This window comes from Garra rufa, chromosome 6, assembly GCF_049309525.1.
Source record: "Garra rufa chromosome 6, GarRuf1.0, whole genome shotgun sequence".
Lineage (NCBI taxonomy): Eukaryota > Metazoa > Chordata > Actinopteri > Cypriniformes > Cyprinidae > Garra > Garra rufa.
In genome coordinates this window covers 20,939,517-20,955,330 of record NC_133366.1, presented here as the reverse complement: position 1 = coordinate 20,955,330, position 15,814 = coordinate 20,939,517, and the positions used below count along the sequence as shown (strand labels likewise).

The 15,814-nt window shown below is 38.5% G+C and overlaps 1 protein-coding gene across 5 annotated transcripts in view; it reads right to left on the bottom strand.

The window, feature by feature from the left end:
- The window catches only part of dclk2a (doublecortin-like kinase 2a), a 75,656-nt gene extending 60,137 nt beyond the window's left edge, over window positions 1-15,519 (bottom strand). For all 5 annotated transcript variants that reach the window (XR_012355708.1, XM_073842073.1, XM_073842074.1 and 2 more), the window contains exons 1-2: window positions 14,761-15,519; window positions 2,496-2,836 (exon numbers count right to left, since the gene is read on the bottom strand). Coding sequence is in view for 4 of the 5 variants with exons in the window: in XM_073842073.1 (XP_073698174.1) it covers window positions 2,496-2,836; window positions 14,761-15,157 (738 nt within the window). In the remaining variant the exon portion in view is untranslated. The remainder of the gene's footprint in view (window positions 1-2,495; window positions 2,837-14,760) is intronic.
- Window positions 15,520-15,814: the final 295 nt, after the last annotated feature.

The following is a 15,814-nucleotide window of genomic DNA, read 5'->3' as shown; positions in this document are numbered from 1 at the left end:
ATACAATTCACCACTGCTGTGCCGAATCCCTGACGACATCATCAGGACGCGTCAGCTATCCACATCCCACCAGGCATGTACCCTAGCTTTTTGGAAGAGAACAGAAGGGGATAATTCCCCTGCTGCCACCATAAGATTTCTGCATGAAGAGCCTTCAGAATTTCTTTTGTGTTCTACAGAAACAATAAGTATTCTTCATTTGCTGAAAATCCAAAATGTAACAAAAGATACATTGTCTCCAAAGCTTAAAAGATGAGTAAACAAACACAGAGGAGCACACAGACAGGAAACGAAATGCATGTGTATAGATGAAAAGCAAAGGTAACAGTGGGACACACTCTGTCTCGAATACCACGGCTGAATGCTCAGTGTCCCTGTCATTACCAGAATACAAAGGTCAATTGTAGTTTCTGCCAGTCCTCTATATTATACTTTACCAAACAATTCCAATACAATGTGTGTTCCTGTCCATTTTTTTTGATATTTTTACTAGTGGGTGCAGGACACTATAGTTCATTTATGTAAGTGAGGATAGCAAAATAAAGTAAACTGTGACATATTATACCCAAAACTTCCTCAAACAGTGGACTACCAGTAAAATTTATACAAATTTGGGACCAAAAATTATTCAGAGACTTTGACCTGACCATGTTTTGCTTAAAGGTTGTATTAGCGATTTCTAGCCTGAAACATAAAGTGTAAATTTCAGCTGATCTTTCATCACGATCCGCTCGCTGCCTGCCCCATAAATTGTCTGTGAAAAAAACGCGTCTCTCTGGTCAGCCTAGGGTCCGAATAGTTGATAGCGCCGATTGTTTTTTTGGCATATCTCGGACCCTAGGCTGACCAGAGAGACGCGTTTTTTTCACAGACAATTTATGGGGCAGGCAGCGAGCGGATCGCGATGAAAGATCAGCTGAATTTTACACTTTATGTTTTAGGCTAGAAATCGCTGATACAACCTTTAAGCGTTTTTTCTTTAATTGCGAATTTGACCTTTTTATACCACACACTGAACAAAATTAAGCATTGCTTGGTAATTGGTCAACAAAGTATTCATAGTTTTGTAAATATTGTCATACTAACAGTTGAATTTTTGGTTGATTATAATCCATTACATACCTTACTATCAAAGTTATCTGACATTATCAAGATGAATTTGTTCTGATGCAGTTTAACTCTGAGTTCTTGTCATTTTTTTATTACTATTTTCTAAACTATAGTGAACAAACTGATAATGTGTCGGAATGAATTTTGGTTTGATTGTATGTCTGGTGTAAAAATGAAAATCAATGTCAAAATGAAGAATAACAAGGTCTCTGACAAAAACTCTTTAAATGCTTTTAAAATATTTTATCAGCAAATTGGTTTTGAAGATGACCACTGCCGATAACCATAAAAATGCTTAATATCAGTGCCTGCGACCCCCCCAATAAAAATATCAATGAATGATGTGAAGCTGCAACAGAATCGAACACAATCATTTACATGACACTTTGCTTTTCTTAGAATTAACTGTAAATTGACTTAACCACATAAATGAAAAGAGAATGACTTGTTTTAGTGTCCTAATAAACCACAGAGGTGACTAAAGACATGCCCCATCTGGATTTCCAGTCTGAACTGGTTAAAGCACGTTCAGAATTAGGGGTTCAGGTGGTCATTACCAGCTCCTGATGTATAATTCTGCACTATCTATACGACAACAGCTCAGATCATTATTTGAGAGTCCCTTGAGGGTAGCATCACTGAAGCGTTCACATTTATTTAAGGTGATAAAATACTAAAGGGTGGCCTCATTTTTTCCAGGACAATGCACTATTGGCGCATCCAAGTAAAAATACAGTGAGTATAGGAAGCTTCCACCAAGAACCAGATTAAATGGACCTTACTTGCTTGTACTTAGGGCTGATAAATAGGACTGATAACTTTTAGAATAAAAAAAAACTATTAATCTGTAATCTGCTGATATATAATCAATATATCTCCAGAGAAGACAAGAAAAATCCCAGATTCGTTGCATAAGCAGGTCATGAAAAGATCATTTTTAGAAGTTTTAACTAAAATTAGCTAAATGTCAAAAACTGAGGATTTCATGGCTAAAATTATGGTTGCTTGAGGCAATTTTTTCCCCTATGAGGAAAAAGACTGTCATGTGAAATTCAGTCTTTAACTTTTACCGACATTTTGAACCATACATCTAGAACATAAAAATGCAGTTAGCCTTTTATAGAGTGAAAGTTTGTAGAGTTTTCAGCACAGGGATTAAAAGTTATAGCTTTTCAAAGTAAAGATGTAGTAATAATACCAAGCCAGAGCAAAAGTAATAGCCTTATGCTATGGTTTCCAGACAATGCCAGAGCATAAATCACTCAACAAAATTCAGATTAATGACCTTGTTTGAAACCATATGGGCCATTTCAACCCCCTTCAGGCTTTAGCTAATATCTTAATTTTAATCATTTTATTAAATGCTTTTTAGATCCATCACTTACTTGTTTGCCCTCCAGAGTATAGAGTCTTTTCACAGCGCCAGAATCCAGTTTAATGGCATCAGTGATGTCCGTGAGCACCTGATCAAAGGAATGCGCCGTCTTCTTATTCAAGAGGATCCGGACGGCTTTACGGGGTTTGACGCCACTTCTGATGACCGTCACCAACTTGGGTTTGATGAAGTCTTTGCTCTCTCGTTCTCTCAGCTCGTTCTTTGAGGTGGTGAGAGATGGCATCGAGCGGGATGTGCCTGTCTTCACGTTAACTGACCAGTTGGGATTGACGTTCTTAGTGTAGTCCACTTTACGGAAGGGTTCATTGGAAGCACACACATAGCTTTCACCTGCCAAGAGCGAAGAGGAGAATAAGATGAATGGAGTTTTGTTCAAAATACTTCAAAATGCAGATACACAGTGCCTTGCAAAAGTATTCATACCGCTTCATTTTTTTCACATTTTGTTTTGTTGCAGCATTATGTTAAACTGCTTTAAATTAGTTTTTCCCCACATCAATTTACACTCCATACACCATAATAATGACAAAGCAAAAACCAGATTTGCTTTTTGGGTATGATGTGACAAGCTTTGCACATCTGCATTTGGCAATTGTCTGCCATTCTTTGCCTCACCTTTTCACCTCTCAAGCTCTGTCAGCTTGGATGGAGGCTGGCAGACATTTTCCAGAGTCCTAGTTGTTCCATTTGTCTTCCATTATGGATAATGGAGGCTACATGCTTCTGTGAACCTTCAATGCAGCAGTTTTTTTTTTCTGAACTCTTCCCTAGATCATTGCCTTAACGCCAGTCTGTCTCTGAGCTCTACAGGCAGTTATCTTGACCTCAGGATTTGTTTTTTGTTCTGATATGCATCTTCAGCTGTTAGACCCTTTCTGAGAGGTGTGTGCCTTTCTAAATCATACTCATTCAAATGAATTTACCACAGTTTAACTCCACTCGAAGTGTAGTAACATCTAGAAGCAATATGAATGCTCCTGAGCTAAATTTTGAGTGTCCCAGAAAAGGGTATGAATACTTATGCAATGGGATCTTTTCAGTTTTTTATTTCTAATAAATTTGCAAAGTTGTTACAAACTTGTTTTGTGCTTTGTCATTATGGTGTATGAGATGTACAGGGGTTGGACAAAAAAACTGAAACACCTGGTTTTAGACCACAGTTAGTATGGTGTTGGGCCTCCTTTTTTTGGCCAATAGAGCATTTCGTCTTTGGAATTGTCATATACAAGTCCTGCACAGTTGCCAAAGGCATTTTGAGCCATTCTCCTCTTGCAGATCAGGGGTCAGGTCACTACATGATACTGGTGTAGGAAAATGTTATCTGACTAGCTCCTCCAAAACACCCCAAAGTGGCACAATAATATTCAGATCTGGTGACTATGCATGCCATGGGAGATGTCCAACTTCACTTTTCTTGTTCATCAGACCACTCTGTCACCTGTCTTGCTGTGTGTACTGGTGCATTATCATCCTGATACATGGTACCACCTTCAGAGTACAATGTCTGAACCATTGGGTGCACATAGTCAACGTTCACACCTGTTCTTACTGGTGGAATGTGCAGTCAGTGAAGATTGGCCACCAGGCTGCAAAAATATAGCCATGAAACCTCCAACATTATATTGGCCAGTGTTTCAGTTTCATTGTCCAACCCCACAGAGTGGTCTTATGAACAAGAAAAGTGAAGTTGGACATCTCCCATGGCATGCATAGTCACCAGATCTGAATATTATTGTGCCACTTTGGGGTGTTTTGGAGGAGCGAGTCAGATAACATTTTCCTACACCAGTATCATGTAGTGACCTGACCCCTGATCTGCAAGAGGAGAATGGCTCAAAATGCCTTTGGCAACTGTGCAGGACTTGTATATGACAATTCCAAAGACGAAATGCTCTATTGGCCAAAAAAAGGAGGCCCAACACCATACTAACTGTGGTCTAAAACCAGGTGTTTCAGTTTTTTTGTCCAACCCCTGTAGATTGATGTGGAAAAAAAGTAATTTAAAGCAGTTTAACATAATGCTGCAACAAAACAAAATGTGAAAAAAATGAAGGGGTATGAATACTTTTGCAAGGCACTGTAGATCTTCAGCTATGAATAAAGTGCTACTTTACTCATTAATTTATTTAAGTAGACATTGAAATACTGTGATAAATATGGACTACTTAAACTTTATAAAAGGGGACATCAGATGCAAAATTCACTTTCACACAACCTTTGAGGAATTTTAACCGAAGTATGCTGCATATATTTCATGAAGACTTGTGGAAATTGGGCATCAAATGTCCCCTTTAAATAGTGACTAAAGAGTTTAAATGTAAATACTGTGATGAATAAATGTTGACTAAAAGTTCTAAAAAGCCAATTTGTGCAGTTAAAACAGAAAATAAAACAGGTAATTGTGGATGGATCTTAAAATGACTTAAAAGTCAAACAGTGACATAAAGTTGCAGTTGAGATATAAAGACAATTTTGAAATATAAGAACCACAACTGTGAGAAATAAAGATATGAAGGAAACATGCTTCCCTTATGAAACACTTCAGTGTCACATTAAAAAGTAAATACAATAATACACTGCCATTAAAGGAGAACAAAAATTTACATATAATGTACTCACCCCCTTGTCATCTAAGATGTTCATGTCTTTCTTTCTTCAGTCATAAAGACATTTCTCTCAATGTAATGGACTTCTATGGTGCTCCTAAGTTTAACTTCCAAAATGCAGTTTAAATGCAGTTTAAAAAGGTCTCTAAATCGTCCCAGCCAAGGAAAAAGGGTCTTATCTAGCGAAACAACTGGTTATTATCTAAAAAAAAAAACCTATTTATATACTTTTTAACGTCAAATGCTTGTTTTGTCTAGCTCTGCGTGAACGCTGTGTATTCCGGTTCATGACAGTCAGGTTATGTTGAAAAACTCCCAACTCATTTTCTCCTCCAACTTTGCTAAGCTAGACAAGACAAACATAGAAGTCCATAACATAGAGAGAAATCCTGAAATGCTTTCCTCAAAAAACATATATTTTTTTTATGACTGAGGAAAGAAAGACGTGAACATCTTGGATGACAAGGGAGTGAGTACACTATCTGTAAATTTGTGTTCTGGAAGTGAACTACTCTTTTAAATGTACAGTCGTGGCCAAAAGTTTTGAGAATTACATAAATATTGGAAATTGGAAAAGTTGCTGCTTAAGTTTTTATAATAGCAATTTGCATATACTCCAGAATGTTATGAAGAGTGATCAGATGAATTGCATAGTCCTTCTTTGCCATGAAAATTAACTTAATCCCGAAAAATGCCACTGCATTTCATTTCTGTCATTAAAGGACCTGCTGAGATCATTTTAGTAATCGTCTTGTTAACTCAGGTAAGAATGTTGACGAGCACAAGGCTGGAGATCATTATGTCAGGCTGATTGGGTTAGAATGGCAGACTTGATATGTTAAAAGGAGGGTGATGCTTGAAATCATTGTTCTTCCATTGTTAACCATGGTGACCTGCAAAGAAACGAGTGCAGCCATCATTGCGTTGCATAAAAATGGCTTCACAGGCAAGGATATTGTGGCTACTAAGATTGCACCTAAATCAACAATTTATAGGATCATCAAGAACTTCAAGAAAAGAGGTTCAATTCTTGTTAAGAAGGCTTCAGGGCATCCAAGAAAGTCCAGCAAGCGCCAGGATCGCCTCTTAAAGAGGATTCAGCTGCGGGATCGGAGTGCCACCAGTGCAGAGCTTGCTCAGGAATGGCAGCAGGCAGGTGTGAGCGCATCTGCACGCACAGTGAGGCCAAGACTTTTGGAAGATGGCCTGGTGTCAAGAAGGGCAGCAAAGAAGCCACTTCTCTCCAAAAAAAACATCAGGGACAGATTGATCTTCTGCAAAAAGTATGGCGAATGGACTGCTGAGGACTGGGGCAAAGTCATATTCTCCGATGAAGCCTCTTTCCGATTGTTTGGGGCATCTGGAAAAAGGCTTGTCCGGAGAAGAAAAGGTGAGCGCTACCATCAGTCCTGTGTCATGCCAACAGTAAAGCATCCTGAGACCATTCATGTGTGGGGTTGCTTCTCATCCAAGGGAGTGGGCTCACTCACAATTTTGCCCAAAAACACAGCCATGAATAAAGAATGGTACCAAAACACCCTCCAACAGCAACTTCTTCCAGCAATCCAACAACAGTTTGGTGAAGAACAATGCATTTTCCAGCACGATGGAGCACCGTGCCATAAGGCAAAAGTGATAACTAAGTGGCTCGGGGACCAAAACATTGAAATTTTGGGTCCATGGCCTGGAAAATCCCCAGATCTTAATCCCATTGAGAACTTGTGGTCAATCCTCAAGAGGCGGGTGGACAAACAAAAACCCACTAATTCTGACAAACTCCAAGAAGTGATTATGAAAGAATGGGTTGCTATCAGTCAGGATTTGGCCCAGAAGTTGATTGAGAGCATGCCCAGTCGAATTGAGAGGTCCTGAAAAAGAAGGGCCAACACTGCAAATACTGACTCTTTGCATAAATGTCATGTAATTGTCGATAAAAGCCTTTGAAACGTATGAAGTGCTTGTAATTATATTTCAGTACATCACAGAAACAACTGAAACAAAGATCTAAAAGCAGTTTAGCAGCAAACTTTGTGAAAACTAATATTTGTGTCATTCTCAAAACTTTTGGCCACGACTGTACATCTAAGATAACCAGAGACTGCAAAGGGGCTGGGTTGAATAAAAACACAAGTAACCCATCTGTGACCCCAGCTCTGTCTCTCTACACTTTTCAGCTGTGGTTTTGGACAAAGTCCAGGCCAAAGTTCTTTCCTTTTTGCAGGAATTCTAATGTAACTGTTAGCAAATATGCACTCTCATTTCCACAACTACACTTTACAAACCAAAAAACCTTATAAATGCATACTACAAGCATGAAACATTATTTCCCCAAGAAAATTGCATACATTTCTCCTCATGGAGTTCATTGTTTACGTAACTAAACATCGGCTTGTCTGACAGACATTGTGTTTAATACTCAAAGCCCATGAAAGTGTGCATGACAGCATAAAGGCCAGGCTTGTTGTATATATGTGATGATGGCACATCTTGGCACAACAGCAGAGGCAGCTGGTCTGAAAATGGAGCTTTGTCATCTTAAGGAGCGCAGTGCTGTCAGGACAAAAGACATGCTAGTGTATCAAAAGAAGACAAACAACCCTCAAAACCAAACATCCCTTCCTGCTTCCTCCTACCTCAGAGAAAACATCTAAATGTCACATTTACATCAGTTACGGCTTCTGATGAATTAGCAGGAAACACATCTATCAGAAGCATGATAGCAATAGATTACATTAATTTAAAAATCAAAATGAATTTGTGTGATTTGTGTGATGCTATTCAAAAGTCTTGGAATTAGTTAGCTCTGTTCCTCTGCTTTGAATTGCCAAGATATTCAGTGTAACACATATGCTCATGTGATTTTGCTTAATGTTTGCTGAGCAGACAAAAGCTTTATGGTGGTAAAGTGATTCTCTTGTTAAGGTCGAGGGGTCAAGATGACATCAGGAGTTGAAAATGTGATCATTCAGCTGGATTTGTATGCCAAGTTTCACTTTACACCCCTCATGATGACCTTTAAGGTGAGGTAGACACTCACTCACATAAACACTCTGAACTAGAGCAGAGTCTTGAGGAATGTAGAAAATATATACAGATATGTTTGAAGTGCTTCTCTTCAAGTTCAGAGCTGTGTTTCTGGAGAGCAATTTAAAGGTATAGTTCACCCAAAAATTAAAATAACCCTATGATTTACTCAACCTCACACCATACAAAGTGTTTATGACTTTCTTTAGATGAATACAATTGGAGTTATTTAAAAAAAAGAAAAAAAAAAGTGTTGGCTCTTCCAAGCTTTATAATGGCAGTGAATGGGGTTTAAGATAAAGTTGGATGGATGAATTCCAGTAAAAATGTATAATTAATAAGAAGTGCTCCACACTGCTCCAGGGGGTTAACTGAAGCTTAGTTGATGCATTTTTGTAAGAAAAATATCCATATTTAAATATCACAACTTCCATAGCCGACTTAATAGTTGGTTCGACCAACTAACAAGCTAAAATGGCATGTTTGTAACTACGTTTTTCATCATGAGATCAGGTTGGAATTAGAAGTGCGAAATAAGGATTTTTAAAGAAACATGTTGAAGGATTTCGATCTAAGGCAAGAAGAGACTTGTTTTCCTTAGCTGTAAACAAAACTTGTATCTTTGGCTTTATTAACCCATGCACAGTCACGTGGAGTACTTTTTTTTACGGATTTATGTACTTTTGTTGGACCTCATACATCCAACTTTATCTTAAAGGAACCGTATGTAGGATTGCGGCCAAAACTGGTACTGCAATCACTTTCAAAATACTGTAGAACGGTGTATCCCCTCCCGCTCCCCCCTGACTCGAGGTTGCCAGCTAAGTTGCAGGAGTAGGCTGCTACAAGGAGCTTCCAATGGCAAGTGACGAGTCCTACACAGAAATTTGTTTTTCTTCTGTTAATTATGTTTATGCTTCACGAGAGATGTTTTGCGAAGTAATTCTGTATCGCAAAAATTTACAGATGGCGATTAGCCAAATATTTCGTAAAGATGTACTGTAATACCACATTTCAGTCGGAACATAGGTTGTTTTCATCATAGATATATATACATAGATACCGCATTGGACCGCTCCAAGCACGTAGATGCGTCCGCCATATTGGAACGGTCCACTTGACGTCATTCACCATACTGTAGGTTAGCAGACCAACGACCAACGGCAGGACTGTGGCTTTTAGAATTTTCAGTGATTACTATGAGATCTATGGGCGAATGACGTCAAGTAGACCGCAGTGAAATGGCGGATGGCTTACGTATAACGGCCCATAGAAACAGTCGCTAATGAGGCATCTACATATATATATCTATGGTTTTCATACCCTGCTAGTGGTGCGATATAAAGCTTTTTATGAACGCATTTTGCACGGCCACGGAAATCCACTGTGTACGGAAGCAAAGTTAGCCAAGCATAGATGAATCTTACTTGTCCAGGAGAAAATTACCAACGATGGCGTCTATCTTCAAATTCTTCTCCGTTTTCAGCCGTCTCCATCTTTCAAAGGCATATCCTATACAAATCCTTTTTTTATTTCGGACTTTGTCACGACGTATTTCGGATTCATAACGAGGTCTTTTACGTTTCGTAACGTTATACATGTTTTATCCGACACGTTCGTATAGCCGCAGCTGTAACAGAGCTGGCAACCCAGATCACGAAACTTTACTGACTTCGTGATTGGTAGATAGCTGGAGGGTGGCGCCTCAGACCAAAACACAAAATGACAACAATAACATCAGTTGTGGGCTGCAACTCTCACTTTTAAATGACAATATCCTGGCCGGACCACTGTTGTCAGTGATATAAGTATTTGAAATGAACATGATTTCTTAATGTCTAGTGACATGTCAGGGCCATTTTATGATTAACTGACATAAATTTCTTACATACGGTTCCTTTAAACCCCATTCACTGCAAAAGTTGAAAGAGCCAGGACATTGTTTTTAAATAACTCTGATTGTATTCTTCTGAAAGAAGAAAGTCATATACACTTAGGATAACTAAGTGAGTAAATAATGAGGGTGAGTAAATCATAGGGTAATTTTTCATTTTGGGGTAAACTATGCCTTTAAATCAAATTTTATATCTAGATAGCTCACCCTTGATCTTTACAGATCTAATGCTCTTACAAACGGTTACATAAATACTTTAATGTCACTTATAGTTGATGTTTATAACCTCAGAAATGTTTGAGTCCAGATCAAGCATATAGATGAATGTTTGAAAATATATTTTAAGTTTAACAATGAGTATGGCTGAACACAAATTATGGCTTGGATATGCATACTATTTAAGATTTATTGCATTAGCACTATCTACTCAGAAAAGAGATCTGAATGTCATCTAAATCTGAACAGCAAAGTCTACATCCCCTGGTGAATCTAGTGGGCTTCAAACAGAGATGTAAAATCTTATATATTTCTCATCTTAGTAGCCAAGAGAGGAAACTGAGAACACATGACTCACCTAGTGTGAATGAAACATTTGTTTATTCACATGAGAGTATGAAGAGATGTGTGATATAATCATGGTTTGTGATGCATTTAAAACATTTCATGTTTAGTGTGCAATCCAAATGAAAACAATAAGACAAAATTAAGACCTAATGAACACAAAACACCAAGCAATGGAAATTCATGCATGCAAATAACTAACAATTGATACTCATAAATCTTCAAGAATATAGCCAATGTTTAGTTCCACCACTGACCCAGAACTACAACCATTCATCCACAACATAAATGCCATTGTTACCGCCACTGGATCATAAAATCTCAATTTCACTCAGTTTGCCTCAGAAACCAGAGGGAGAGACTCCCAAGGCACTGGGCTTTATTAAGCTGGGAAATTAACAAAAGGCTAATTAATCAAGTAGACTCCAGATGGGGTCACTATTACTGATGAAAAACTGACCCAAAATCAGATGGCAGCTACTTGACATAACGTGAGTTGGAAGACAGAAATATAGTAATACTGATATTATTCAAATTGGACTCAGGTGTGGACTGGAACAACCACTGGGGGTTATAAACCCTCCATCACCCTCTCGTAACCAGTTCTGTCTTGATGTCCAGATGGGACCCTAAAGTACACATCATTTAACAAAGTCTGGTGGGCCAGCACAATAAGCAGTATTACGGTAGCTAGCTACGAACACTCCAACATAGTTGCCTATTGCTGGCAAATAGCATTTATAGCTTTGATCATGTGCTTGTAAGACTTCACACAGATTTGTAACACAAAAGAGAACTAAGCCAAACCTCAGTCAGCGTGAAGAGATGCTGAGCTCGGCACTTCAAGTGCAAAGCACTTGTACAATTGCATCATTGAACAAACACAGAGCCACATTCTGCGTCACAATCTCACATGCTGGACCAAAGCAGCTGCACTTGTGCCTGCAAACTAATTTAGTCAAATATATACTCACACAAATCGAATTGTGTGTTTAGATTAACATGATTCACCACATTCAATTCTTTAATTATGCAATGAATTCTGCATTCAGTTTATTGTGGAAATACTACAGAGCAATAACAACAAGGCCTGGAAATTTGGGTTGCTTTTTATGACAGTCAAGTCTACATAATCTAACATGACCATGCATATATATTAAAAAAATAGATTAGAAGAGAACGTTATTAACATAATGGTTTCTTCTATGGAAGACAGAGGTTTTTTTTTTTTAGATATTTATGACCTTTTATGACCTTTTGTCCATAAATTGGGACCTGACCCCACTGTCTTTCATTATACTGACAAATAAAATATATTTGTTTGCATTCTGTTAATGGCTTGACAAGAGGGTGAACAAATGATAACACAATTTTATTCTTGGGTAAACTATCCATTTAATATCCTGTACCATGTCTATTTTAAAGTACATTCAAGGAAGCAATAGGCCTTGGTAATGACTGTGGCCTTAGATGACTTGAGACTTACTGTGTCTTAAAGGGATAGTTCACCCAAAAATAAAACTTAGACCATGAATACTTACACTCAAGCCATCCTACATGCATATGACTTTCTTCTTTCAGACAAATACAATCAGAGTTAAATTAAAAAATGTCCTGGCTCTTCCATGCTTTATAATGGCAGTGAATGGGTGTTGAGATCTTAAAGTGCATCCATCCGTCATAAAAAGTGCTCCACATGGCTCCAGGGGCTTAATAAAGGCCTTCTGAAGCAAATCAATGCATTTTTGTAAGAGAAATATCCATATTTAAAACTTTTTAAACTGAAATCTCAAGTTTCTGCTAACTGTTGTACACATGTTTATGAGACCGTGGCGTTCTTTCGATCTAAGCCAAGAAGAGACTTGTTTTCCTTAGCTGTAAACAAAACTTGATTCTTTGGCTTTATTAACCCATGCACAGTCACGTGGAGTACTTTTTTTTATGGATTTATGTACTTTTGTTGGACTTCATACATCCAACTTTATCTTAAACCCGATTCTCTGCAAAAGTTGAAAGAGCCAGGACATTGTTTTTATATAACTCTGATTATATTCTTCTGAAAGAAGAAAGTCATATACACTTAAGATAACTTGAGGGTGAGTAAATCATAGGGTAATTTTTCATTTTGGGGTAAACTATGCCTTTAAATCAAATTCTATATCTAAATAGCTTACCCTTGATCTTTACAGATCTAATGCTCTTACAAACGGTTACATAAATACTTTAATGTCACTTATATTTGATGTTTATAACCTCAGAAATGTTTGAGTCCAGATCAAGCATATAGATGAATGTTTGAAAATATATTTTAAGTTTAACAGTGAGTATGGCTGAACACAAATTATGGCTTGGATATGCATGTTCATGAGACCGTGGCGTTCCAGCGGATGACGTAGGTGAACGCGGTGACGAACATGGAACTGACAATCGCCAACGTGCAGTGGAGAGAGCAAAACAAAACAGCAATCAGAAAAAGAGGATTTGTAAAGAAAAATGTCAGAAGAGACTGGTTTTCCTTTGTAGTAAACAAAACGAGACTAGCATATTCTCACCTGAATTCACGGTATGCCTATATCCAAAGTCAACATGTGTACGACAGTTAGTGGATGCTAGAGATTATGGTTTATAAAGTTTTAAACAGATATTTTTCTCACAAAAATGCATCGATTTGCTTCAGAAGGCCTTTATTAAAGGGATGGTTCGGAGTAGAATTGACTTCATTGCTATGCACTCCGAAGCCCATGTAAATACCCCATCCGAAGTTTTTTTTACCTTAGTCAAACATTTATGGAGATATTAGAGTTTTTCGAATTGCTTGTTACAGGAGTGAATGGTACATGTGATGTATCTCGTAAATTGCACCACTAAACGTGCAAGTAATCTTACCAAACTTGTACAGTAGTGTAAATAGGTTATGTACTCACAAAACTCTGCATCGGAACATTTGTAAGTCCACCATGAGTGTTTTAAAAACACATTTTAGCCGATCCCTACTAGTCTCAAAAACTACAAATGGCGACACGTCGACGTCACTTCCCTGGTTTGAAAAAAGCACGTAAAAGTCCTCCTACAAGTTGACATGCACACAGATGTAGTAGGAGGACTTTTACGTGCTTTTTTCAAACCAGGGAAGTGACGTCGACTTGTAGTTTCTGAGACTAGTAGTTCTCGGGTAAAACGTGTTTTTAAAACACTCATGGTGGACTTACAAATGTTCTGATGCAGCGTTTTGTGAGTACATAACCTATTTACACTACTGTACAAGTTTGGTAAGATTACTTGCACGTTTAGTGGTGCAATTTATGAGATACATCACATGTACCATTCACTCCTGTAACAAGCAATTCGAAAAACTCTAATATCTCCATAAATGTTCGACTAAGGTAAAAAAAACTTCGGATGGGGTATTTAGATGGGCTTCGGAGTGCATAGCAATGAAGTCAATTCTACTCCGAACCATCCCTTTAAGCCCCTGGAGCCACGTGGAGCACTTTTTTATGATGGATGCACTCTATTGGACTATAAAAACCCAACACCCATTCACTGCCATTATAAAGCTTGGAAGAGTCAAGACATTTTTTTTTTTTAATTTAACTCTGATTATATTTGTCTGAAAGATGAAAGTCATATACATCTAGGATGGCTTGAGGGTTAGTAAATCATGGTGTAATTTTTGGGTGAACTATCCCTTTAATATACCATTCCATCGGCTGATAGTTAAATAAACATACAATGATCTTAGTTAAAACAATGTTGATTGTTGCTATCCTGTTTATTATGCATGGCATGTAATGTTTAAAGTTAACTCTCAAAATCAGACATAGATTTATTCACAAATACAGTGAGTAGACACACTATATTATTATTATTGTTATTATTATTATTATATTACATGCACATTTATTGATCAATTTGATTTTTAAAGAATGCCATGCCAATAAAGTATTAAAATTGCAGTGTAAATTGAACATCCATTGTTTATGTGTGTGAGAGACTAGGAAAAGTTACCTATAATGCCATGTTGCAACATCGCAAACAATGCATCCTTACAATGACTTAAGTGTGATAGGCTAATAACAGTGATGCTTTGGATGTCACATGGGGAAAATAATTTGAAGTGTCTGTTGCGTCTATCCAGACCTGTGCACCTGTACAATCTTCAACCTCACCTTCTAGTAACTCATCCAGGCTGGTGATTTTCTTCCCCCCTTCCATAGCATAGATGCTCCGGACTCCTTGCGGTAAATTCACATTGTCCGAAAGGGAGCGGGTGAGCTCCATCAGCAGCGCGTCGAAAGATCTGAAGCGGTCACTGGACACCGCGTACACCAAGCCCTTAAAGTACTTATCACCGTTCCGATAGAAGCGAACTTTTTTCGCTTTCTTCTCGGAGGTGAGTGACTGCAGTGTGCGTGTGCGGTAAAAACTACAGTGCGCACTGTGAGCGGGACTGGGAACGAGCCCGTTACCCCGCGAGCCGGAATGAGAACCGCCACTGCCCCGCGGGGACCGGTGACTCTTCTCCCGCTCCTCGAAATGCTCCCACTCGATGCTCCTGCTAGACATGTTTGTTTCCTTGAAGTTAAAGCGCTGGTCCTTAAATAAATTAGCTTGTTTCTTGTGCTGGTTGCTGTTCGTGTTATTTCTTCCTTCCTGGGACTTTCAATAAATGACACGCATCCTCTGTCAGAAATCTGTCAAACAAAAGACCAAAACCTGTTCTCTTCAACTTTTTATACAGCCAAACAGAGAAGTTGTTAAAACCAATATTACGAGAAATAGAAGGTCGTGAAAGTCCCAGTAGTCCACAAATCCAAGAACTGTACAATTCAAGGACAGACGCTATAGTCGAGGTGAGACCCGGTCATGATGAGATGAGACGCGCAGAGCTGTATGTGCGCATGCTGGACACGCGTGACCGTCCGCTGTTCTCTTCATCCCTCCACTGGCAGTCAATCAGGCCAACACTCACCACACACCTACATGAAAGCCACGGAGGAGAGGACAAGAGCTGCTCCTCCTCAGGGTCCTAAAACACAAATTTCTCAACAAACGCAGTGGTTCTGCGTGGCCCACTAGGGGGCTTCACCCCTCATAAGGGCCACAATTACCTAAAGGGATAGGTCACCCCCCAAAATAAACAAAAATATAGGTACATTTACTCATGCTCAGGCCATCTAAGATGAAGGTGACTTTTTTTCTTCAGCAGAAGAGTGAAGATTT